The sequence below is a fragment of the Salvelinus sp. IW2-2015 genome, linkage group LG27 (genome assembly GCF_002910315.2).
Source record: "Salvelinus sp. IW2-2015 linkage group LG27, ASM291031v2, whole genome shotgun sequence".
NCBI lineage: Eukaryota > Metazoa > Chordata > Actinopteri > Salmoniformes > Salmonidae > Salvelinus > Salvelinus sp. IW2-2015.
In genome coordinates, this window is record NC_036867.1 from 15,723,297 (window position 1) to 15,747,009 (window position 23,713).

At 41.7% G+C, this 23,713-nt stretch overlaps 1 protein-coding gene across 2 annotated transcripts in view; it reads left to right on the plus strand.

The window, feature by feature from the left end:
• LOC111953280 (phosphatidate phosphatase LPIN2) overlaps positions 1-23,713 on the plus strand; it is a 39,978-nt gene that overhangs the window by 14,599 nt on the left and 1,666 nt on the right. For both annotated transcript variants that reach the window (XM_023972456.2, XM_023972455.3), the window contains exons 2-19: positions 5,701-5,901; positions 10,426-10,521; positions 10,732-11,042; positions 11,258-11,374; positions 11,897-12,020; positions 12,113-12,614; positions 14,379-14,481; positions 14,635-14,822; positions 15,129-15,222; positions 19,106-19,175; positions 19,262-19,345; positions 20,008-20,096; positions 20,573-20,720; positions 20,980-21,128; positions 22,386-22,472; positions 22,806-22,958; positions 23,177-23,291; positions 23,386-23,489. In XM_023972456.2, coding sequence (XP_023828224.1) covers positions 5,710-5,901; positions 10,426-10,521; positions 10,732-11,042; positions 11,258-11,374; positions 11,897-12,020; positions 12,113-12,614; positions 14,379-14,481; positions 14,635-14,822; positions 15,129-15,222; positions 19,106-19,175; positions 19,262-19,345; positions 20,008-20,096; positions 20,573-20,720; positions 20,980-21,128; positions 22,386-22,472; positions 22,806-22,958; positions 23,177-23,291; positions 23,386-23,489 — 2,726 coding nt within the window. In that variant the 5' untranslated portion in view covers positions 5,701-5,709. The remainder of the gene's footprint in view (positions 1-5,700; positions 5,902-10,425; positions 10,522-10,731; positions 11,043-11,257; positions 11,375-11,896; positions 12,021-12,112; positions 12,615-14,378; positions 14,482-14,634; positions 14,823-15,128; positions 15,223-19,105; positions 19,176-19,261; positions 19,346-20,007; positions 20,097-20,572; positions 20,721-20,979; positions 21,129-22,385; positions 22,473-22,805; positions 22,959-23,176; positions 23,292-23,385; positions 23,490-23,713) is intronic.

Below are 23,713 nucleotides of genomic sequence, written 5' to 3' on the forward strand. Positions count from 1 at the left end.
TCCTGAATTTTAAATATATTACATTTAGATTGTGTGTCACTGGCCTACACACAATACCCCATAATGTCAAAGTGGAATTATGTTTTTCGAGATTTTTACAAATTAATAAAAAAAGAAAAAGCTGAAATGTCTTGAGTCAATATGACCTCTTGTCCACCAGATACATCATACTCATTGCGTTCCAGCGGAAGTCATTCATTGTCAATGGAGCAGTCCGCAACGCTACTTTGGGGGTGCTGCACTAGGCATCGGTGCGTTCTGTGTAGCGCATGCGTTCAATATTTTCAACTCGTGCGTTGCTTTCCCGTGCGGTGGGACAAACGTAAGTACACACAGACTCAAACTATACTGAACAAAAATATAAACGCAACATGTAGTGTTGCTCCCATGTTTCATGAGCTGAAATAAAAGATCCCCAAAAATGTCCATATGCACAAAAAGTATAAGCTATATATTCTTGCTAACATCCAAGAGATGGATCTATGTGAACTGTTGCGATATAAACGTCCAACTGAAAGAGAATCCACCTCTTACCCTCAACTCATATTTAGGAATTTACTTTGTTATTGTAAACTTTTCTTTAAAGGTGCTACACGGGTTATTTTTGATTTTTTGCATTGTAATTTCAAAAACATTCCACAATATATCTGCAGTAATAGTGAATTCGTAGTGTTTCACAGTATTACTTATCCACCAGTGTGGATTGGTTGTGATATTCGCCAATTTTGTTTCTGTTGTTAAAATGGGATAGCTGTTCTGACTTTATGGCTGGGTTATGTAGTGGAAATCGCTCAGTCAATTCCTGGTTGCTAAAATTCTACACTGTTAGCTCAAATAAGCAATGAATGGTACAATAATTTCCTGCACTATCTAAATCGCTGTGATACTTTCGGACCAAAACCAAAAGTAAAAGGCTCAAGCGCGAGTCTCCGCCCATGTTATGGATAAATGGGATGCGGGGGAGGGCGAAGATTTGTTTTGAATGACTTGCGCTTGAGCCTTTTACTTTCGGTTTTGGTCCAACAGCTTTATTTTTTGCTATTGAAAGATATTACTTCGTTTTACACGCAAGATGAGAATTCACCAATGGCATTCAATTAGCAGACAGCGCTCTGACTGATGTGTAGTTACTTTTATCCTATACTTTTCTTGGTGTAGTCAACCTACATTTCTCCGGTAAAATGCAAGATTAACTTGAAGAAAAACATTAGGAAATGTAGCTGGCTACATTATTTCTATGATAAACAGATGATGGCCATGCAGAGTTTTTGCAAAGAAGACGTTGCTTTTTCATTGTAAGTTCATTATGTGACAGGTGAAATGAACGCAATCTGCTTTATCTTCTAACGTATTGCACAAGTTGACTGCAGGTATTTACTAAAGGACCTACAAATATTAAAATGTATAGAAACACTTTAAACAAATAGTTTCAATGATATTGACTGTATTGAAAAACCATCCCGTGGCTATTTCCAAATACCCCAGTATATAAGGTATACCGCCCAAGCCTACTCAATTCCTAGATAGACATGTTTTTGGAAATAAATGCATAATGAAAAAAAGATATATATAAACGCAACATGCAACAATTTCAACGATTTTACTGAGTTACAGTTCATAAAGGAAATCACTAAATTGAAATACATTTATTAGGCCCTAATCTATGGATTTCACATGACTGGTAACACATATATGGATTTGTTAGTCACAGATACCTTTTTAAAAAAGGTAGGCGTGGATCAGAAAACCAGTCAGTATCTGGTGTGACCACCATTTGCCTCATGCAGCACAACACGTCCTTCGTTCGGATAGAGTTGATCAGACTGTTGATTGTGGCCTGTGGAATCTAGAGCACCCCAAACATGCTCAATGGGTGACATGTCTGGTGAGTATGGAGATTTTCAGCTTCCAGGAATAGTGAGGCGAGGGCGGCGGATGAATGGCACGACAATGGGCCTCAGGATCTCGTCACAATATCTGTGCATTAAAATTTCCGTCGATAAAATGCAATTGTGTTCGTTGTCCGTAGCTTATGCCTGCCCATACCATAACCACACTGGGGCACTCTGTTCACAACGTTGACACCAGAAAACCACCCGCCCACATAACGCCATACACATGTGGTTGTGAGGCTGGTTGGACGCACTGCCAAATTCTCTAAAATGATGTTGGAGGTGGCTTATGGTAGAGAAATGAACATTCAATTCTCTGGCAACGGCTCTGGTGGACATTCCTGCAGTCAGCTTGCTAATTGCATGCTCCCTCAAAACTTGAGACATCTGTGGCATTGTGTTGTGGGACAAAACTGCACATTTTAGAGTGTCCTTTTATTGTCCCCAGCACAAGGTGCACCTGTGTAATGATAATGCTGTTTAATCAGCTTCTTGATATGCCACACCTGTCAGGTGGAAGGATTATCTTGGCAAAGAAGAAATAAGCGTTTTGTGCCTATGGAACATTTCTGTGATCTTTTATTTCAGCATACATGTTGCGTTTATATTTTTGTTCAGTGTGGATAATTAAGTATGCCTAACTGTTGTCTGGGAAGCTCTTAAAGCATATATGACAGGTTGTATCATGTCTTACTCTTCACATAAGAAAAAGAAGACCCATAAAGAATTAGAAATACTAAAACAGAAAATCCATGACTTTGAACACTTTGAAGCTTGAATATAACATAATTAACACCCGCTCTGCAGAGACTTCTGCTCTGAAATCCAAATAACAATATGTTGAGCAAGGTGAAATTGTGGGGGAAATGATTGCTTGGCAAAATTAAGAAAGAAGAGGAGGAACGGTACCATCCACAGCATTAAAACCGCAGATGGTAGCCTAACAATGGAGCCTTCTAAAATGAACTCTTTATAACATTTTATCACAAACTGTATCAACCTGAAAAATAGTTAATATAAAGATATAGACAATTTCCTTAATAAGGCCAATGTACCAATTATAAGTGTACTAGAGAACATTTATATGGATAGAAATTTGCGCTGTCCCCGACCCCAAAAAATCTTTGTAGACCGAAAGTCGTCTGTTCTTTCGACCAATCGATTGCTCCGAATTTTTAAACGCGCATTTTTCCATGTGCCACAGCTGAGCTTTCACAGGTGTGCCCCATCAGTACTACTGACCCTTCCAGCTCCGCCCACCAATCTCCTGCAGGAAGTAAGCACAGCAAAACCCAGTAGACAGAGCAGGGAGGGGCCGTCACAACACACCATATGTGTTTTAATAAAACCTATATGCATTGAGCTTGTCTGATGCTTTAAGCTTACGGTTTGATGCCTCAAGAGGGCGCCAGAGATAACCAGAAGACCCAACTATTCTCATCCCACTCCTGCTAGCTTTCGCAGATTCTGCCATTAGCCTACTCTCCTGAAGTTGCCGGTAATAGGCTACACGAGGAGTCGGCAACCTTTCTTATGTGGAATGCCAATTTATCTTGCCATTTCTACCAATCTGCATGCCAGTTATGGTTTTCATATGCACATTTTTGTGAAACAGTTTCATTTCATTTATATTAACATCTTCATATCTCAAAATCATTGTCATGTGGTTAATCAAAATTATGATTAGTTATGAAAATGATACGAACCTAAAAAGTCACTTATTTTTCCATTGCCAACTATGTAAAAATATCCTACATAAGCCAACAAATAAAAACATTGCAGCCTGCAAGTAGAAAATATCCTGATAAAAATAAATATCCTATAAATCACATTGGCTACACATGGCCTGTCTGCATACGAATTTGAAACATTGTATTAACTATTAACTTGGGTCCTGCTCAAGAAGTTTTCTGCTCCAATGAGCTCGGGACAGACACAACTGTAGGCTATTTGCGCAAGGGATAAGAAGCAGTGCTTGACTTGGGCAGGAGCTCACCAGAGCTGAGTACCGACACCTCAAATGTTCTACTGCTTGAGCTCCTGTTCCTCTCATACAATATTAGTTCAAAAGTATTGTGGAGCTCCTGCACCTAAATATAAACAGTACAATCACCCAAAATTAGTACCGGAACCTATTTCAGTCCAAGTCAAGCACTGATAAGAAGCCTATTTTATGATGTTTCCACTGGATCAGAGCATGAAACTTTCCCTTTCAGGCTGAGTGGTTATCGAAAGGGAGAGAGCTGGAAAGATTTTTCAATTACATTGAGGATCTATTGGAATTCTCAACGGATGTAAAAACAGACTTTGTTTGCTTGCTGTTTGAGATGAAGAAAACATTTCTTTGAGAAGCTCCACATGTAATTAGTGGGCTCCCGAGTGGCAAGGGGCAAGGGGACCACGCCTGCAAAGCTCCCGAGTGGCGCAGCAGTCTAAGGCACTGCATCTCAGTGCTAGAGGCGTCACTACAGATCCTGGTTAGATTTCAGGCTGTATCACAACCAGTCGTGATTGGGAGTTCCATGGGGCGGCGCACAATTGGCCCAGCGTCGTCCGGGTTGGGGTTTGGCCAGGGTAGGCCGTCATTGTAAATAAGAATTGGTTGTTAACTGACTTGCCTAGTTAAATAAAGGTTAAATAAAATAAATAAAGATATTGGTGGTGCGTTAAGCCATGCAGAAATACTATCAGATCCCCAAATGGGCACATTTATATGCCTACATTTGTGCGCAGGCCAGGTAGACTATAGGCCTACTTCTATGCGCGTGCGTCCTTACTCAACATTGACAGGAGCGTTCCAAACAAAAGACAATGACTAAATTGTCAGAACTCATAAATATAATTAAGTAAACCAGAACTTGTTTCTCACAAGTGTAGCATAGGTTGTGCACTCTACAAACAATGTGTCCACTCCGACAATGAGAACAGGAAGACTGGAATAATAATATTGAATGCATTAAAGGAAATGACCGAAACCAAAGTAACAAATATTTGCAAAAATACATAAGATCTTGCTACCATGGAAAGATAAATACCTTTCTATTTGTGGAAAAAATCATCCTGATTAACTGTTCAGTCATATCACAGTTTACCTACTTGCTTATGGTCTTGCCTACACATAGCAAACAGTTTTTGTAATATTATATGAGAAAAAAATATTCAATTTTATTTGGAACAGCAAGCCAGACAAAATTAAACGGGCCTATTTATTTAATGAATATGAATTCGGAGGGCAGAAATAATTAAATATTAAAGCATTAGACGTCTCACTAAAGGCTTCAGTCATAAATAAAATTATGCTTAAATCCAAATGGGTTCTCTAGAAAATTAGTAAGAATGTCTCACCCTATGTTCAAAAAAGGCCTTGTCCCTTTATTCAGATTACAACCTTTCACTTTCAGTTATTTGAAAAGGAAATAATATTTTTAAACAAGCCATAGAAAGTTGGTTGGTCTATTTAATCCACCAGAAAAGAAAGAACAAATAATACAACAAATATTTGTGGTTAAACTCAAATATACTAATTGATTAAAAAAAACATAAATAAAAAAAATGAATGTAATAATCTTTGTAAATTATATCATAAATATGACTGGTGGAGTTATGTCATACATGCAGCTAACAAAAAATATGGAAAGGTCTGCTCTACCCAAAATTACAACCAACTACAAGCGTGGCACCCAAGAAGACTCGATGCTGTAATCGCTGCCAAAGGTGCTTCAACAAAGTACTGATTAAAGGGTCTGAATACTTATGTAAATGTTATATTTAAGTTTTACATTTGGTTTTGTGTGTGTGTTATCCACAGGTAGACACCATGAACTACGTGGGCCAGCTGGCAGGCCAGGTGTTGGTGACAGTGAAGGAGCTGTATAAGGGCATTAACCAGGCCACACTGTCAGGCTGCATCGACGTGGTGGTGGTCAGACAGCCTGACGGGACCTTCCACTGCTCCCCCTTCCATGTACGCTTCGGGAAACTGGGAGTGCTGCGCTCCAAGGAGAAAGTGGTGAGTTCGGGGGATATTTGGGAAAGAGAGGTCAGGGTTTTTTCTGCATAGAAAATTTGTTTTTTCGTGCCGCCTATGTCCAAACAGTAAAAAAAAAAATAATAATAATATTTAGAAAATTATTTTCAGGATGTAAAAACGTTTTCAGTGTAAACTTATATGACTAAAACCAGATATAAATTACATAGAAAAGATAAAGGACATATATATTTTTTAATAAGATCATCTTTGAGAACCAACAATTTTGTTACTGCGGCCAACAGGTGGGCCTCTAATATTTCCAGACCAAAACGCTTGCGGTGATAGGTAGGTAGGGATGCAAAATTCCAATCATTTAGCAAAACATTTAAGGTTCCTGGAATTAGGAGGGAATAAGCAGGAAATACAGAATCCTCCAACCAGGATTTCTGAAAAACATGGGAATTTTGGGAAAGTTAATGGAATTTTGTAACCCCAGTGAAAAAATTCCCAGAGCTAAACCCACCCATTTTACATTTTTAGCAGAAGCTCTTATCCAGAGCAACTAGGGTCAAGTACCTTTGTCTAGGTATGTAATGGCAGTTTAGTATGACAGGGTTCCATTTGTTTTTTCGCTCTATCACATCCATTACTGACGTGTAATTAGGGCCCTTTCATGTTGCCTGACACAGATCCAGGTATTAAGAAGTCCTTCTGAGAGAGCAATTGAGAGTGAATGGGGGGAGGACGACCAGCCCAGCTCATCATCCCCGAGACACTGGGGTTGCATCTCAAATGGCACCCGATTCCCTATTTAGTGCACTGCTTTTGACCAGGGATCTGGTCAAAAGTAGTGAACTAAATAGGTAATAGGGTGTCATTTGGGACACAGACAGGAGGAGTACCACCCCTACTGTGCCCCTACTGCTACCGCTCGCCTCAGTCACTATGGCAACACAGTTTTAGATATTCCTCTGCATAGCGGAGGAGAGATGGCCTTGATACAGTACAGAGAGGAATGTGACGTAACAGTGTGGGAGGATTGACCCAGCATCAGGCAATGGATTTGGTGATGATGCTATCTTTTATAAGATCCTTTGAAAACTCATATAGCTACTTCACTGGTTGTATTATTGATGGACATACATGTTTTTTTATCCTTTACATAAAACATTTAACATTTCATTCCTTTACTGAAACAGACCATTATCGCTCAGTCTGTGTCCCAAGTGGCATCCTATTTCCTACATAGTGCATTTCTTTTGACCAGAGACCTATGGCGGCGTCTACACAGGCAGCCCAATTATGATGTTTTTTCCACTAATTGTCTTTTGACCAATCACATCAGTTCTTTTCACATCAGATGTTTAATAATCTGAATTGTGCTGCTTGTGTAAACGCAGCCTAAGACTGCAAGCAGGTAATCATCTGGCCCAGTTTGCTTTCATTAACCATATCATGGTGTTAGTCTACATACAGCACATTGTTGTTTTGTGCATGCAAGCACACAATAATAAGTATGTTGAATATTTACAGTGGTCTTGCTGACGCAAACACACTAATACAGTACCAGTCAAAAGTTTGGACACACCTACTCATTCAAGTTTTTTTTTATTTTTTACTATTTTCCACATTGTAGAATAATAGTGAAGACATCAAAACTATGAAATAACACATATGGAATCATGTAGTAACCAAAAGAGTGTTAAACAAATCAAAATATATTTTAGATTTTAGATTCTTTAAAGTAGCCACCCTTTCCCTTGATGACAGCTTTGCACAGTCTTGGCATTCTCTCAACCAGCTTCATGAGGAATGCTTTTTCAACAGTCTTGAAGGAGTTCCCACATATGCTGAGCACTTGTTGGCTGCTTTTCCTTCGCTCTGCAGTCCAACTCATCCCAAACCATCTCAATTGGGTTGAGGTCGGGTGATTGTGGAAGCCCGGTCATCTGATGCGGCACTCCATCACTCTCCTTCTTGGTCAAATAGCCCTTACATAGCCTGGAGGTGTGTTTTGGGTCATTGTCCTGTTGAAAAACAAATGATAGTTTCACTAAATGCAAACCAGATGGGATGGCGTATCGCTGCAGAATGCTGTGGTTGGTTAAGTGTTAAGGCTGGTTAAGTGTGCCTTGAATTCTAAATAAATCACTGACAGTGTCACTAGCAAATCACCCCCACACCATCACACCTCCTTCAAGGTAGGAACCACACATGCGGAGATCATCCGTTCACATACTCCGCGTCTCCAAAGACACGGCAGTTGGAACTAAAAATCTCAAATTTGGACTCATCAGACCAAAGGACATATTTCTATTGGTCTAATGTCCATTGCTCGTGTTTCTTGGCCCAAGCAATTCTCTTCTTATTGTTGTGTCCTTTAGTAATGGTTTCTTTGCAGCAATTCGACCATGAAGGCCTGATTCACTCAGTCTCCTCTGAACAGTTAATGTTGAGATGTGTCTGGTACTTGAACTCTGTGAAGCATTTATTTGGGCTGCAATCTGAGGTACAGTTATGAGAGCGGTCCTCATGAGCGCCAGTTTCATCATAGCGCTTGATGGTTTTTGCGACTGCACTTGAAGAAACTTTAGAAGTTCTTCAAATTTTCCGCATTGACTGACCTTCATGTCTTAAAGTAATGATGGACTGTCATTTCTCTTTGCTTATTTGAGATAAAACCAAATAGGGCTATCTTCTGTATACCATCCCTACCTTGTCACAACACAACTGATTGGCGCATTAAGAAGGAAAGAAATTCCACAAATTAGCTTTTAGCAAGGCACACCTGTTAATTGAAATGCATTCCAGGTGACTACCTCATGAAGCTGGTTAAGAGAATGACAAGTGTGTGCAAATCTGTCATCAAGAAAAGGGTGGCTACTTTGAAGAATCTCAAATATAAAATATATTTTTACTACATGATTCCATATGTGTTATTTCATATTTTTGAAGTCTTCACTATTATTCTACAATGTAGAAAATAGTTTTTAAAAATTAAGAAAAACCCTTGAATGAGTAGGTGTGTCAACTTTTGACTGGTACTGAACATTGTGAGCGAACTGTTTATACACTGAACAAAAAATATAAACGCAACATGTAAAGTGTTGGTCCCATGTTTCATGAGCTGAAAGAAAACATCCCAGAAATGTTCCGTATGCACAAAAAGTATATTTAACTTAATATTGTTTTTTGGTTTACATCCCTGTTAGTGAGCATTTCTCCTTTGCCAAGATAATCCATCCACCTGACAGGTGTGGCATATCAAGAAGCTGATTAAACATCATGATTATTACACAGGTGCACCTTGTGCTGAGACAATAAAAGGCCACTCTAAAATGTGCAGTTTTGTCACACAACACAATGCCACAAATGTCTTACGTTTTGAGGGAGTGTGCAATTGGCATGCTGACTGCAGGATTGTCCACCGGAGCTGTTGCTAGAGAATTGAATATTCATTTCTCTACCACAAGCCGCCTCCAACATCGTTTTAGAGAATTTGGCAGTACGTCCAACTGGCCTCACAACCGCAGACCACGTGTTTGGCGTCGTGTGGGCGAGCGGTTTTCTGATGTCAACATTGTGAACAGAGTGCCCCATGGTGGCAGTGGGGGTTATGGTATGGGCAGCCATAAGCTACAGACAGCAAACACAATTGTATTTTATCAATGGCAATTTGAATGCCCAGAAATACTGTGATGAGATCCTGAGGCCCATTGTCATGCCATTCATCCGCCGCCATCACCTCATGTTTCAAATCAAAACAAATGTTATTTGTCACATGCGCCGAATACAATACTGTGAAATGCTTACTTACCAGCCCTTAACCAACAATGCAGTTCAAGAAATACAGTTAATAAAACATTTACTAAATAAACTAAAGTCAAAAAAATCGAATCAATCAAAAAGTAACACAAGAAATGTACATAACAATAGGAGGCTATATACAGAGGGTACCGGTACCAAGTCAATGTGCGGGGGTACAGGTTAGTCAAGATCATTTGTAAAGTGACTATGCATAGATAATAAACAGCGAGTAGCAGCAGTGTAATTCAGCATGGTAATGCAACGCCCCATGTCGCAAGGATCTCTGCACAATTCCTGGAAGCTGAAAATGTACCAGTTCTTCCATGGCCTGCATACTCACCAGACATGTCACCCATTGAGCAAGTTTGGGATGCTTTGGATCGACGTGTACGACAGTGTGTTCCAGTTTCACAGCATTGAAGAGGAGTGGGACAACATTCCACAGACCACAATCAACAGCCTGATCAGACGTGTCACGCTGCATGAGGCAAATGGTGGTCACACCAGATGAATTTGTTTCAATCAACTCAGTAAAATCTTTGAAATTGTTGCATGTTGCATTTTAATATTTTTGTTCAATATAAATGCCTTGGTTATTATAAAGGTTGTATGTATCAAGCTTCTTGGAGTAGGAGTGCCCCCCTGTCCATGGGCAAAACTGATCCTAAATCAGCACTCGTAGTCTGAGACGCTTCATACATATGGCCCCAGAGTTCTTCCATAAATGGATGCCTGACCTGTCCTTTCCCTCTGCAGATTGACATTGAGATCAATGGAGAACCAGTGGAGTTGCACATGAAGCTGGGGGACAACGGAGAGGCCTTCTTTGTTCAGGAAACCGAGCAGCATAATGTGAGTTTTTTTTTATCAGTTTCATGACAACCACTGTTGACACAGCTTATTACTGACTGTGTTTGTGTCCCAAATGGCTCCCTATTGCCTAAAACGTGCACTTCTTTTGAGCAAAAGTAGTGCACCACGTAGGGGATAGGGTGCCATTGGGGACGTAGTCTATAACGTGATCTTGTTGTGACTCGTCGTCTCTTTGTCACCCCGACCCAGGAGATAATCCCTGCCCACCTTGTGACGTCGCCAATCCCCACAGAGGAGGCTCTGGGGAGGGGCAGAGAGTCCAGAGCTGGGGAGTCGGGCCTGGAGGGTGGGCTGCAGCCGCCCCAGGGGGACTCACAAAACCCAGCCTCCTCCACCCCCCTCCTTCCCTCCAGCACCACAGCAGGGAAGAAGAAGAAGAGACGTAGGAAGAAGCACAAAGCAGACCCCCGGAAGGAGGAGCAACAGGCCTCCACTGCTGGTGGTGAGGAGGTCTGTGAACTGAGCTCAGACGAGGAGCACGGTACACAAAACAACGGCAGGTAAATGGACAGAGGTGTAGGGTGAAGTTTCCCCTAGATGCTGACCCCCCCCCCCCCCCCCCAGCTAATGGGACAGACAGAGTGGGCTGACGGGAGCTCAATGACTCCATGGGTACACTCAGGTTGGGTCTGGGTGGGTCTGTTCAGCACAGTGTGTGTAGAGGATAGGGAGTGTTAACACTGTGGTCAATGGGGGATATTCTTCATTCCCTCAGGGCTCCCTTGTTCTCTACAGTGAAGGACACAGTGGAACACAGGCAGCACCCCACCCTCCACTCCTTGGACAGCTACCCCTTCTCTGATGGAGACTGGTCTCCCAGCGACAGCCACAGGTATGACCCCCTCACTCAGTCGCTCAGTCAATAACTTCCTATTCAAATATTTACACAAATCATGCAAACAGTCAGGGTCATTAGGAAGATTTTTTATTTCCTTAGGACTTAACAAAAAAGAAAACGTAGTTAATCTAGCACACCTGATTCTAATAATTAGCTGGTTAATAAGCTGAATCAGGTTAGTTACAACTAGGGTTCGATTGAACACTTACAGGAGGGTAGTTCTCCAGGAACACGGTTGGAGAGCACTGATCTAAGGTGTGTTATAGAGCAGTACACTGGACAGCCGTCATTGAGCCTTTAATTTTGAAGGTAATGTCCCTGACGTCGGCTCAAGCTTCAGATATCTTAAAAGGCGCATAGTCAGATGTCCAGTGTATTGCTCTATAACACGCCTTGGATTGAATCTCAGCTTAGGTGGATATTAATTAAAATGGTAGCAGAACATTGATAGAATAGTCCTGTGGAGCTGTGAATACATGTTGTGTAAGTGTTGTGCTGTTTTCTCGATTGTAACAGATCCCTGTCAGAGCCCATGTCTCCAAAGAGCGACTCGGAGCTGATGGTGAAGTTATCAGAAAGCATGCTCAGAGCAGAGTCACACATGCAGTGGTCCTGGGGAGAGTTCCCAGAATCCACCAGGGTAAGGCCTAGATCTTGTGTTTCAAATGGCATTACATTCCCTATATAGAGATGGAAACATGCCAAACTGATTTCATATTGACTCTTGTCCAGGTCAGTAAGAAAGAGCCCTCGGAGCTGCCTAAGACGATGACTATCACCCCGTCAGAGAGCACACACTTCAGGGTCATCCTCAGCTCTGAGGCCATGGAGGTGGAGGCTGGGGGCCTGCACACCTCTCTGGACCCGGTGTGTGGACCTGCCATCGTCAAACCAGAGCCCCGGACCCCCAAACAAAATACCCTCAGCTCAAAACACCACTCACCCGACTCTCTATCGGAACCCCAACATCCCCCCAAACCTATTCATGACCATTGCCCACCCCAACCTGAACCGTGTCCCCTCAAACCAGAACCAGGTGCTCTAACGTCGGAGCCCAGTCCAGACCTCTGTATCCCGTCCAAGCCTGAACGGAGGGGCACTTGGACTTGGACTCCTCCCAGTGTGCTTGATTCCAGCCAGAAGGACAGTGGCTCTACTGCCGGTGGGGCCAGTTGCATGGCCGGGGACCTGGGGTCCATCGGCTCCAAGACTGACTCCCCCTCCAAGAGGAGAGGTACTAATTGTGCTTTAAATAGCAACCGAAAGTATTTAAAAAACCAAATCGAAAGTATGCATAGACGGTTTATATAAATAACTTATTGATCAAGTATAACACATGATCTAGGCCATTTATAAGGACACTTACTTGCTTACGGCAGCACAATGTGCCGGATGTTGGCATTCCATAGCCCTCTGTTGTTAATGACAGCTAGTATGAACAAATGCTTTACGTTACTTTTATGTCCTCTATTTGATGTTTTATGTCCCCTATATGATGTTTTATGTCCCTTATTTTAAGTACCTCATAGCTCTATCACTACAGAATGGTCTGATGGCAACAGAGAGGAAATGGCTTAGTCATGAGTAAGGCCTCAGACACACCAATAGCGTGTGCTGGCCGGGTCATTCCTACCAGACCTCATAACATTTGGGGGGGGGAAAGTATATCAGAAAAAATATAATATATCAGAAAAAAGACATGTTTGGCTTTCAGAAAATATTTTGGGGCAACATATTTTAGGTGCATTTTCCAACCTGTCAGGTACATAATACATAATGCATAATCCTAACAGGGTAGAACATAAACCTAAATTAGCCATAGCTCTGTGAGTGAGCAAGATTGAGCTACCATAATGGTGAGCTGGATTTCAACATCACTATCAAACATATATATTTTTTTTGTTTTTGTTTTTTTGTTAATTTTCTCTATAATTTTGCCTGACAGGGTGAAAATGTACGAGTGGGACATATAGACTAACAACATGAAACATGGACAAATAGATAAAACTGAGTGTTTGTATTTATTTAGCCTTGCAACATTTATTTAGCCTCCCACCAAAGAAATTATGACTCTTCCTGAATGTGGTGTCATTGTAGGAAGGGGTTGTTTTCTTAAAGAAGAATTACAATAACTAACAGGGTGGAAAGTGATATCAGGGACAAACAGAAAATCTAACAGAAAATAATAAATACAAACATCATGAAAAGAAAACATTGATGAGAGAGAATTTAACTAGGTCTATAAAACAGTGATGAAAGATTAAGTATTTTATAATTTATAATTTTATGGCTTATATTTCTTGTGGAAGTTGATGAATAATAACCCGGGAACATGGCAAAAACTCCTACATTCGCTGAAAAAAAGTGTTAAAAATTGATAAAATTCCCTTTCAAGATCCATATTTTGTTATTTTTAAGGTAAAGCCTTTTGGAATCCACATTTTACACCAAATAAGAAATGATATTTCCTGGGTACAGAAAAGACACATCACAGTAGGAATGACCCGGCCGAGAGTACTTAGAACCTCTGAACAGAGTGCCTGCCTAAATTTGCATGTGCACCAATTTTACATGTAATATTGTGTGATAATGTCGTCAGTCAAAGGTCTACAGCTGGTGGTCCCTAAAACACAGCGCGCTGAACGATCAGCAGACAAAAATGTGATCCACATTCGGTGCTATGTGCGCGAGCCTTAAGGGTTCAGACAGTGTTATTGACTACACCCGGACATTGTTTGGTAGAGCAGTGTGTCAGAGATCGCTAACATGAAAGATGTGCTTTGCTCTGTGAGGTCTGGGAAGTTCTCACTTGCCACTCTCTCAGTCTGTGTCTCAAATGGCAGCCTATTTTCTATAGTGCACTATTTTTGTCCAGAGAGCTGGTCAAAAGTAGTGCACTAGGGTACCATTTAGGGTACCATTTAGGATGCACACTCGGGCTGAATTGGGCTGTGAATGGTTTAAGTGAATTCTGATTATTCGTCTGTGTGTGACGAAGGTGTGAGGAAGAGGAGTCAGCACCAGGGGCCTGAGGATATCTACCTGGACGACCTGAATGCTATGGAGCCTGACGTCGTTGCGCGCTACTTAGCTCCCAAGAGGTACCTCATCATGCCTTTCATCCCATGTATTGAAGCCCTATTCCCTTTATAGGCACAGTATTCCCTTTATAACGCACTACTTTTGACCAGGGCCCATAGAGTTGTGTTGCAGTGACTGATCAGTCTGTGGTTGTGTGTGTGTGTGTGTTGCAGTGAGTCCGAGACCATCCCTAAGCACTGGGTGGAGGTTGGCCGGTGCGATGGGTCCCAGTCTCCCCAGTCTGTGGGCAGTGCAGCGGCCGACAGCGGGACAGAGTGTCTGTCTGACTCGGCTGGGGATCTACCAGACATCACCCTGTCTCTCTGTGGAGGGGTCGGAGAGAACTCTGAAATATCCAAAGGTAAGGTGTCCTACTGTATGTAAGTATTATGTTATAGTGACTAGGGATGTGTCCTAAATTGAACCCTATTTCCTATATAGTGCACTACTTTTGGCCAGGCACTGTAGGGAATAGGGTGCCATTTGGGATACAACCTAGGGCTTCACTTTGATAAGTATGCAAATAACTAACTACCGTAGTACACTGTTACTCACAATGCCACAAATAATAATGTGTTATATTATATTATATGACAATAGATATGCTATAATGATGAGCAGATTAGGATACCTTGAAGATGCAAATGCTATGATACTTTTATTGCAGAGAAATTCATGGAGCACATCATCACATATCATGAATTTGCTGAAAATCCAGCAATCATCGACAATCCCAATTTGGTTGTTAGAATTTCAAACCGGTGAGTCGTTCAGCCGTCCTACTCATATTAATTCATATTACTGCATCATAATAATTCTTAGACTGACATTTTGAACAGAAGATCACAATTTGTAGATTTCCTTGAACTAATCACAATTATATTATTATACAGTTCCTTCAGAAAGTACTCACACCCCTTGACTTTTTCCAAATTTACAGCCTGAATTTAAAATTGATTAAATTGAGATTTTGCGTCACTCGCCTAAACACAATACCCCATAATGTCAAAGTGGAATTATGTTTTTGCAAATTAATAAAAAATAACAAAAATGAAATGTCTAGCATATCAACCACTTTGTTATGGCAAGCCTAAATAAATTCAGGAGTAAAAATGTGCTCAACAAGTCACATAATCAAATCAAATGTATTTATATAGCCCTTCTTACATCAGCTGATATATCAAAGTGCTGTACAGAAACCCAGCCTAAAACCCCAAACAGCAAGCAATGCAGGTGTAGAAGCATGGTGGCTAGGAAAAACTCCCTAGAAAGGCCAACCCCTAGGAAGAAACCTAGAGAGGAACCAGGCTATGATGGGTGGCCAAGTCCTCTTCTGGCTGTGCCAGGTGGAGATTATAACAGAACATGGCCAAGATGTTCAAATGTTCATAAATGACCAGCATGGTCAAATAATAGTAATCACAGTGAACAGGTCAGGGTTCCATAGCCGCAGGCAGAACAGTTGAAACTGGAGCAGCAGCACGGCCAGGTGGACTGGGGACAACAAGGAGTCATCATGCCAGGTAGTCCTGAGGCATGGTCCTAGGGCTCAGGTCCTCCGAGAATAAGTTGCATGGACTCACTCTATGTGCAATAACATTGTTTACCATGATTTTTGAATGACTACCTTATCTCTGTACCCCACACATAAAATGATCTGTAAGGTCCCACAGTCAAGCAGTGAATTTCAAACACAGATTCAACCACAAAGACCAGGGAGGTTTTCCAATGCCTCACAAAGAAGGCCAACTATTGGTAGATGGGTAAAAATATAGAACAGCAAACACTGAATATCCCTTTGAGCATGGTGAAGTTATTAATTACACTTTGGATATTTTATTAATACATACAAATGATTGTCATTTAGCAGACACTCTTATCCAGAACAACTCACAGTAGTGAGTGCATATATTGTCATACTTCTTTTTACTGGCCCCCTGTGGGAATTGAACCGACAACCCTGGCGTTCTAAGCACCATGCTCTACCAACTGAGCCGCAACCAGTCACTACAAACATACAGCCGTCCTTCCTAACTCAGTTGCCGGAGAGGAAGGACACCGCTGAGGAATTTCAACAGCAGGCCAATGGTGACTTTAAAACAGTTACAGAGTTTAATGGCAGTGATATGAGAAAACTGAGGATGGATCAACAACATTGTGGTTACTCCACAATACTAACCTAATTAACAGAGTGAAAAGAAGGAAGCCTGTACAGAATAAAATATTCCAAAACATGCATCGTGTTTGCAATAAAGCACTAAAGTAAAACTGAAAAAAATGTGGCAAAGAAATTAACTTTATGTCCTGAATACAAAGTGTTTGTGGCAAATCCAACACAACACATCACTGAGTACCATTCTTCATATTTTCAAGCATGGTAGTGGCTGCATCATGTTAAATCGGCTTGAAAATCTATGGCAAGACTTGAAAATGACAGTCTAGCAATGATCAACAACCAACTTGACAGAGCTTGAAGAATCTTTCAAAGAATAGTGTGTAACTATTGTACAATCCAGATGTGCAAAGCTCTTAGAGACTTACTCAGAAAGACTCACAGCTATAATTGCTGCCAAAAGTGATTCTAACATGTATTGACTCAGGGGTGTGAATACTTCAATACATTTGAAAAAAAATCTAAAAACAGGTTTCCGCCTCTCGAGTGGCGCAGCCGTTTCCTCTGACACATTGGCGCCGCTGGCTTCCGGGTTAAGCGAGCAATGTGTCAAGAAGCAGTGCTGCTTGGCAGGGTCGTGTTTCGGAGGACACATGGCTCTCGACCTTCGCCTCTCCCGAGTCTGTACAGGAGTTCCAGCGATGGGACAAGACTGTAACTACCAATTGGATGTCACTAAATTCGTGACAAAATTGGGTTAACAAGTTAAAAAAATCTAAAAAAAATCTGCTTTGTCATAAGGTATTGTGTGTAAATTAATGAAAATTCAGGCTGTAACACAACAAAATGTTGAATTATTCAAGGGATATGAATACTTTCTGAAGGCACTATATACAGTGGGGAGAATAAGTATTTGATACACTGCCGATTTTGCAGGTTTTCCTACTTACAAAGCATGTAGAGGTCTGTAATTTGTGTCATAGGTACACTTCAACTGTGAGAGACGGAATCTAAAACAAAAATCCAGAAAATCACATTGTATGATTTTTAAGTAATTCATTTGCATTTTATTGCATGACATAAGTATTTGATACATCAGAAAAGCAGAACTTAATACTTGGTGCAGAAACCTTTGTTTGCAATTACAGAGATCATACGTTTCCTGTAGTTCTTGACCAGGTTTGCACACACTGCAGCAGGGATTTTGGCCCACTCCTCCGTACAGACCTTCTCCAGATCCTTCAGGTTTCGGGGCTGTCGCTGGGCAATACGGACTTTCAGCTCCCTCCAAAGATTTTCTATTGGGTTCAGGTCTGGAGACTGGCTAGGCCACTCCAGACCTTGAGATGCTTCTTACGGAGCCACTCCTTAGTTGCCCTGGCTGTGTGTTTCGGGTCGTTGTCATGCTGGAAGACCCAGCCACGACCCATCTTCAATGCTCTTACTGAGGGAAGGAGGTTGTTGGCCAAGATCTCGCAATACATGGCCCCATCCATCCTCCCCTCAATACGGTGCAGTCGTCCTGTCCCCTTTGCAGAAAAGCATCCCCAAAGAATGATGTTTCCACCTCCATGCTTCACGGTTGGGATGGTGTTCTTGGGGTTGTACTCATCCTTCTTCTTCCTCCAAACACGGCGAGTGGAGTTTAGACCAAAAAGCTCTATTTTTGTCTCATCAGACCACATGACCTTCTTCCATTCCTCCTCTGGATCATCAAGATGGTCATTGGCAAACTTCAGATGGGCCTGGACATGCGCTGGCTTGAGCAGGGGGACCTTGCGTGCGCTGCAGGATTTTAATCCATGACGGCGTAGTGTGTTACTAATGGTTTTCTTTGAGACTGTGGTCCRAGCTCTCTTCAGGTCATTGACCAGGTCCTGCCGTGTAGTTCTGGGCTGATCCCTCACCTTCCTCATGATCATTGATGCCCCACGAGGTGAGATCTTGCATGGAGCCCCAGACCGAGGGTGATTGACCGTCATCTTAAACTTCTTCCATTTTCGAATAATTGTGCCAACAGTTGTTGCCTTCTCACCAAGCTGCTTGCCTATTGTCCTGTAGCCCATCCCAGTCTTGTGCAGGTCTACAATTTTAGCCCTGATGTCCATACACAGCTCTCTGGTCTTGGCCATTGTGGAGAGGTTGGAGTCTGTTTGATTGAGTGTGTGGACAGGTGTCTTTTATACAGGTAACGAGTTCAAACAGGTGCAGTTAATACAAGTAATGAGTGGAGAACAGGAGGGCTTCTTAAAGAAAAACTAACAGGTCTGTGAGAGCTGGAATTCTTACTGGTTGGTAGGTGATCAAATTACTTATGTCATGCAATAAAATGCAAATGAATTACTTAGAAATCATACAATGTGATTTTCTGGATTTTTTTAGATTCCGTCTCTCACAGTTGAAGTGTACCTATGATAAAAATTACAGACCTCTACATGCTTTGTAAGTAGGAAAACCTGCAAAATCGGCAGTGTATCAAATACTTGTTCTCCCCACTGTATATATATTATTTTTTATTATTATTTTTACAGATATTACAACTGGACATTGGCAGCTCCATTGATACTAAGTTTGCAAGCTTTCCAGAAGAACCTGCCCAAGGTAGATCGCATGTTATGCATTATTAATGTATGTTAGAACTTCAACATTCTGTGCATGTACTCATAAATACTTCATGTGTATCTAAGGCCACAGAGGAGGCGTGGGTGAAAGAGAAGATGCCTAAGAAGTCCGGCCGCTGGTGGTTCTGGAGGAAGAGCAGCGTCAAACAGGTAAGGACTGGTACCCAAATGGTACCCTATTCCTTATACAGTGTACTACTTAGGTCCAATAAGGCTGTGCACAAAAGTAGTGCACTATATAGGGCTCTCAAACTCAACTCTGGACCTCGAAGTCAGTCACACTGTGTTTTTTCATTGTTCCCCTCCAATCAAGGACTGATTTAGACCTAGGACACCAGGTGGCTAAAATTAATTATCAGGTACCCCTGATATAGGGAATAGGGTGCCATTTGGGACAAAGGGGTGTTTTTGCAGTACGCTTTAGGTCCACTGGTATTGATACTCTGTAATACCCGTAATGAAATCAACCCTAGCTGAACTGCTTTCCTGATACTGTCATTTGTAACCTTAAACAGATGGTCCATGATTTTCACCCTCTCTTTCCTCATGACTCTTTGTTTGTGTGGGCAGAAAATAGTTCCCATGTGAATCCCATTGGATTTGCATTTCCATTGTAAATTAGCCTAAGCAAATCAGAGTGAGGAGAACCATGTGCTAATTGTACTGCATAATCTTAGGAAGGATTTTTTCATTTAATAAATGGGCAGTAATTCCACTATTAATTAAGGAAAAACACTAGGCCATATACAGTCAGTGTTGACATGATGACGTTTCATTAACGGGTGATTCATGTTGTCTGCTCCGCTCTCCAGTCTTCAGAGGCCAAGATGGACAGACACGAGTCCCAACACAGAGACACAGAGAGCCATGTCCTCGATCAACAGATTCCAGCAGTGCCACAGTGAGTCAGCTTAGCACCACCCTGTCTCACCCTGTCTGTCCCCCACCACCCCTCCCTGGCATTGTTTCACAAGGGGAAGCCCAATTATTCACACAGTGATGTCACCCGCCTCACCCATATTCATCATGACACCAACCAATGGGAAACTAGATTAGCCCTGGAAAAACAGTGATTCATAGGAAATGCCCCTGAGAACATGCATGTGGGACCCTGTTTAGGAGTCTCATCAGTGTTTTTTCTTTCAGTAGTAAATGAAGCTTGGTGACAATTCAGTGTTGGGATACTGCCATCTAGCGGCAGCATATACAAACGCTGGATGTTCATTTTAATAACTGATGTCTAGAGAAGCGTCATTCCTCTCATTATATTTTCAGAATAACTACTCACTCCCCTTATCTTTACTCACATTAGTTTAATCTTATACTGTTTTTAGGAAGTCTGATGTTGACCTGAGGTTGTTGTTATTTGACATGCAGGCAGAAAGCAGCAGAAGACTCCTCCAGCGATGAAGAATCGAAAGAGCTCAACACAGTGGCACCTACTGAGCACATGCACACAGAGCTATCTGCACCAACTGGCTCGCACTCCTACATGAAGTCTCTCCGCCTCTCGTCTGACCAGATAGTAAAGAGCTTATAACTTATAAAGTTATATTATTTCAATACTATAAAGTGATATTGGCACAGAGTTGGATAGAGGGCACATATTTGCATCCTTACCCTCATAGCTTCTGTGACAGAATGGGCAGCACAATTGAGGGCTATTGAGGGCAAGTGCACCCTCAGTCCAACTCTGTTTGTTAGCACCTGTCAGTGCCCAGCAGAGTTTGGAAACCACTTCATGTCACTCTCTCAGGCACCAGTTTATTTGTGTCTTCTTGTAGGTCAGTCTGAAGCTGAGGGAGGGGCCTAATGACGTCACTTTTAGCATCACCACCCAGTACCAGGGGACGTGTCGCTGCGAGGGCACCATCTACCTGTGGAACTGGGATGACAAAGTCATCATCTCTGACATCGACGGCACCATCACCAAGTAAAGTGGCCTTCAATTCTGTTTAACTACATTACCCAGTCAGTCCCCTCAGTCTTAACTCCTAGGGTGCATCCCAAAAGTCAACCTTTTGGACCAGAACCCATATAGGGAATAGGGTGCCATTTGGGATGCAGTCAGATTCTCAGGAGACTCAACATCTGATATGGGATTAAGATCCTCTCCGGATCTTTTAATCTCTTATCTTCTGTTCGATGTTGGAGGTCTGTCTGGTAATCAGATAATGGTCTTCTGTCCAAACACACAATTACACATAATTACACTTAAAGGGGAAATCTGGGATTCAAACAAAGCGGTTCTTCAAGAATCAATGGCTAGTTTACGACTATAAAAATGGATGTATCAATCCCACACTCTTAAATGTAAAGGTGTAAGTTGGAACCAAATATAGGGTTCTTGAGAGCGATGCCATAGGGGATGCCATAGGGGAACCATTTTAGGGCACCGGTTTATTTGTGTCTTCTCATAGGTCAAATTAAAGCAGTATGCACTTTAACCTTATAGTCATTGCATGATTTCAAATCAAAACATTTGGAGAATAGAGCCAAAAGAAGAAAAAAATGCTTCACTGTCCCAATAACTACGAAGAGTCCTGTAAAAATTCCTTGAATTTTCTTTCGCGGGTGACTTTTCATTATCTGGATAGACACTTGTGGTTTCTAGCTAACGTTACATCAATCAAAGCAGTGGAGCGTGTAGTGAAGCAAAACTTTAGTGGTAAAAACCATTCATCTTTGGGTGACTGGGGGGGAGCGAGTTTCACGCAATCATTTATAAACTGGTCATTTAAAAATATATATATATTACAGACTATCTATTAAAAAAAAAGTAAAAATTGACAAATTATCCAATGCACCCCCTATTTTTATTTGCTCCATGGCTCTGTGGACCCATGGCTGTTTAGCTCATCTCAGTCGTAAAGAGGAATAATCAGCTGTTTCTGATTAATAAACAATGCCATGCTGGTGGGTGGTAACATTCAAATAAAACCCAGCCCTGAAATAATGTTAATGTCATATCATAGGAAATGACGCCACATTCACACAGATTTGCACGAAGTGGGCAGGTTGGATTTGTCACATCAAGCCCAGATATATCATACTTTGACTAAAATGCTGACTTATTGACTTAAATCTGTATGCAACATGGTTAAGCTCTGGCCATCGTCTTTCAGCTACAAAAAGGTGGATTTCTACTGGTGTGGGCGTTTATGTCTCACCAAATGCTCCTTTTTCTTAGGTCTGACGTGTTTGGCCAAATTCTCCCTCAGCTCGGGAAAGACTGGACTCATCAAGGCATCGCTAAGCTCTACCACTCAGTGCATGAGTAAGTAAGCCCTAGCCCAGGGCCTGCGTATGTATCAAGCGTCTCACAGTAAGAGCGCTGATCTAGGATCAGGTTCCCCCTGTCCATGTTATCTTATTCATTGCGACCTAAAATGCTAAACGGATCCTTGTCAGCACTCCTATTTGAGTCGCTTGATACATATGGCCCTAGAATTACCATTTATCACGTCCACCACTTAGTCAATGCATGACTACCAATCACATTCCTGTTTCACATTTAAAAAAAATGCAATTCCAGAACTAAAAAAATTTGAGAGCGTGGATAGGAGACGGATCTAATGTTGCAGTTATACTTCAATGTGCATTTCTTCAGGAATGGCTACAAATTCCTGTACTGTTCGGCGCGGGCAATCGGCATGGCAGACATGACCAGAGGGTACCTGTACTGGGTGAACGATCGGGGAACCATCCTGCCTCGAGGACCCCTCATGCTGTCCCCTAGCAGCCTCTTTTCTGCTTTTCACAGGTACAACTCACCCTTAACTTCTCAGTTGGTTCAGTCTGCTTGGATTTGTAATAACATTGTAATACGGTTAGATTGCAATGCATTTTCTTTCCTCTTCTCCGCCTTTCATAGTTAAAACTGATCTTTCAGTTGCTATTTGGTTCAGTCTGCTTGCAATAGTAATAGCGTTGTAATATAGTTACATTTCAAGGCTTTTTGATTCCTTAACCTTCTATCAGGGAGGTGATTGAAAAGAAGCCAGAGAAGTTCAAGATTGAATGCCTAACAGACATCAAGAACCTCTTCTACCCAAACACACATCCCTTCTACGCAGCCTTTGGGAACAGAGCAAATGTAAGCTTTGTTTTACCTTCTCATTGTGTACTTATTTTGGAATAGGATCAGAATTAGGGTGATTGTTAAGACTACTCCTCTGTTTTTGGCTCAGGATGTGTTTGCCTACAAGCAAGTGGGTGTCCCAGTGTGTCGGATATTCACAGTCAACCCCAAAGGAGAGCTCATCCTAGAGCAAACGAAAGGCAATAAGACTTCGTAAGTAGCGACTTCACAGGATTATAATCATAATGACTGTTTATCCCTCTGTATGTCAGTAGTGTGGGTTTCTTGGGGAGTATTTTGGCCGGATTCAATTGTCGACTAATGCACCCATTAAATGATGTTCGCGGAGATCACATTCACGGTAAAATACTGTGGATGTAGGCTCAAGTGTATATTACCTTCAAAGTCTAGTGCAGTGTGCTTGTCGACAACGTGCC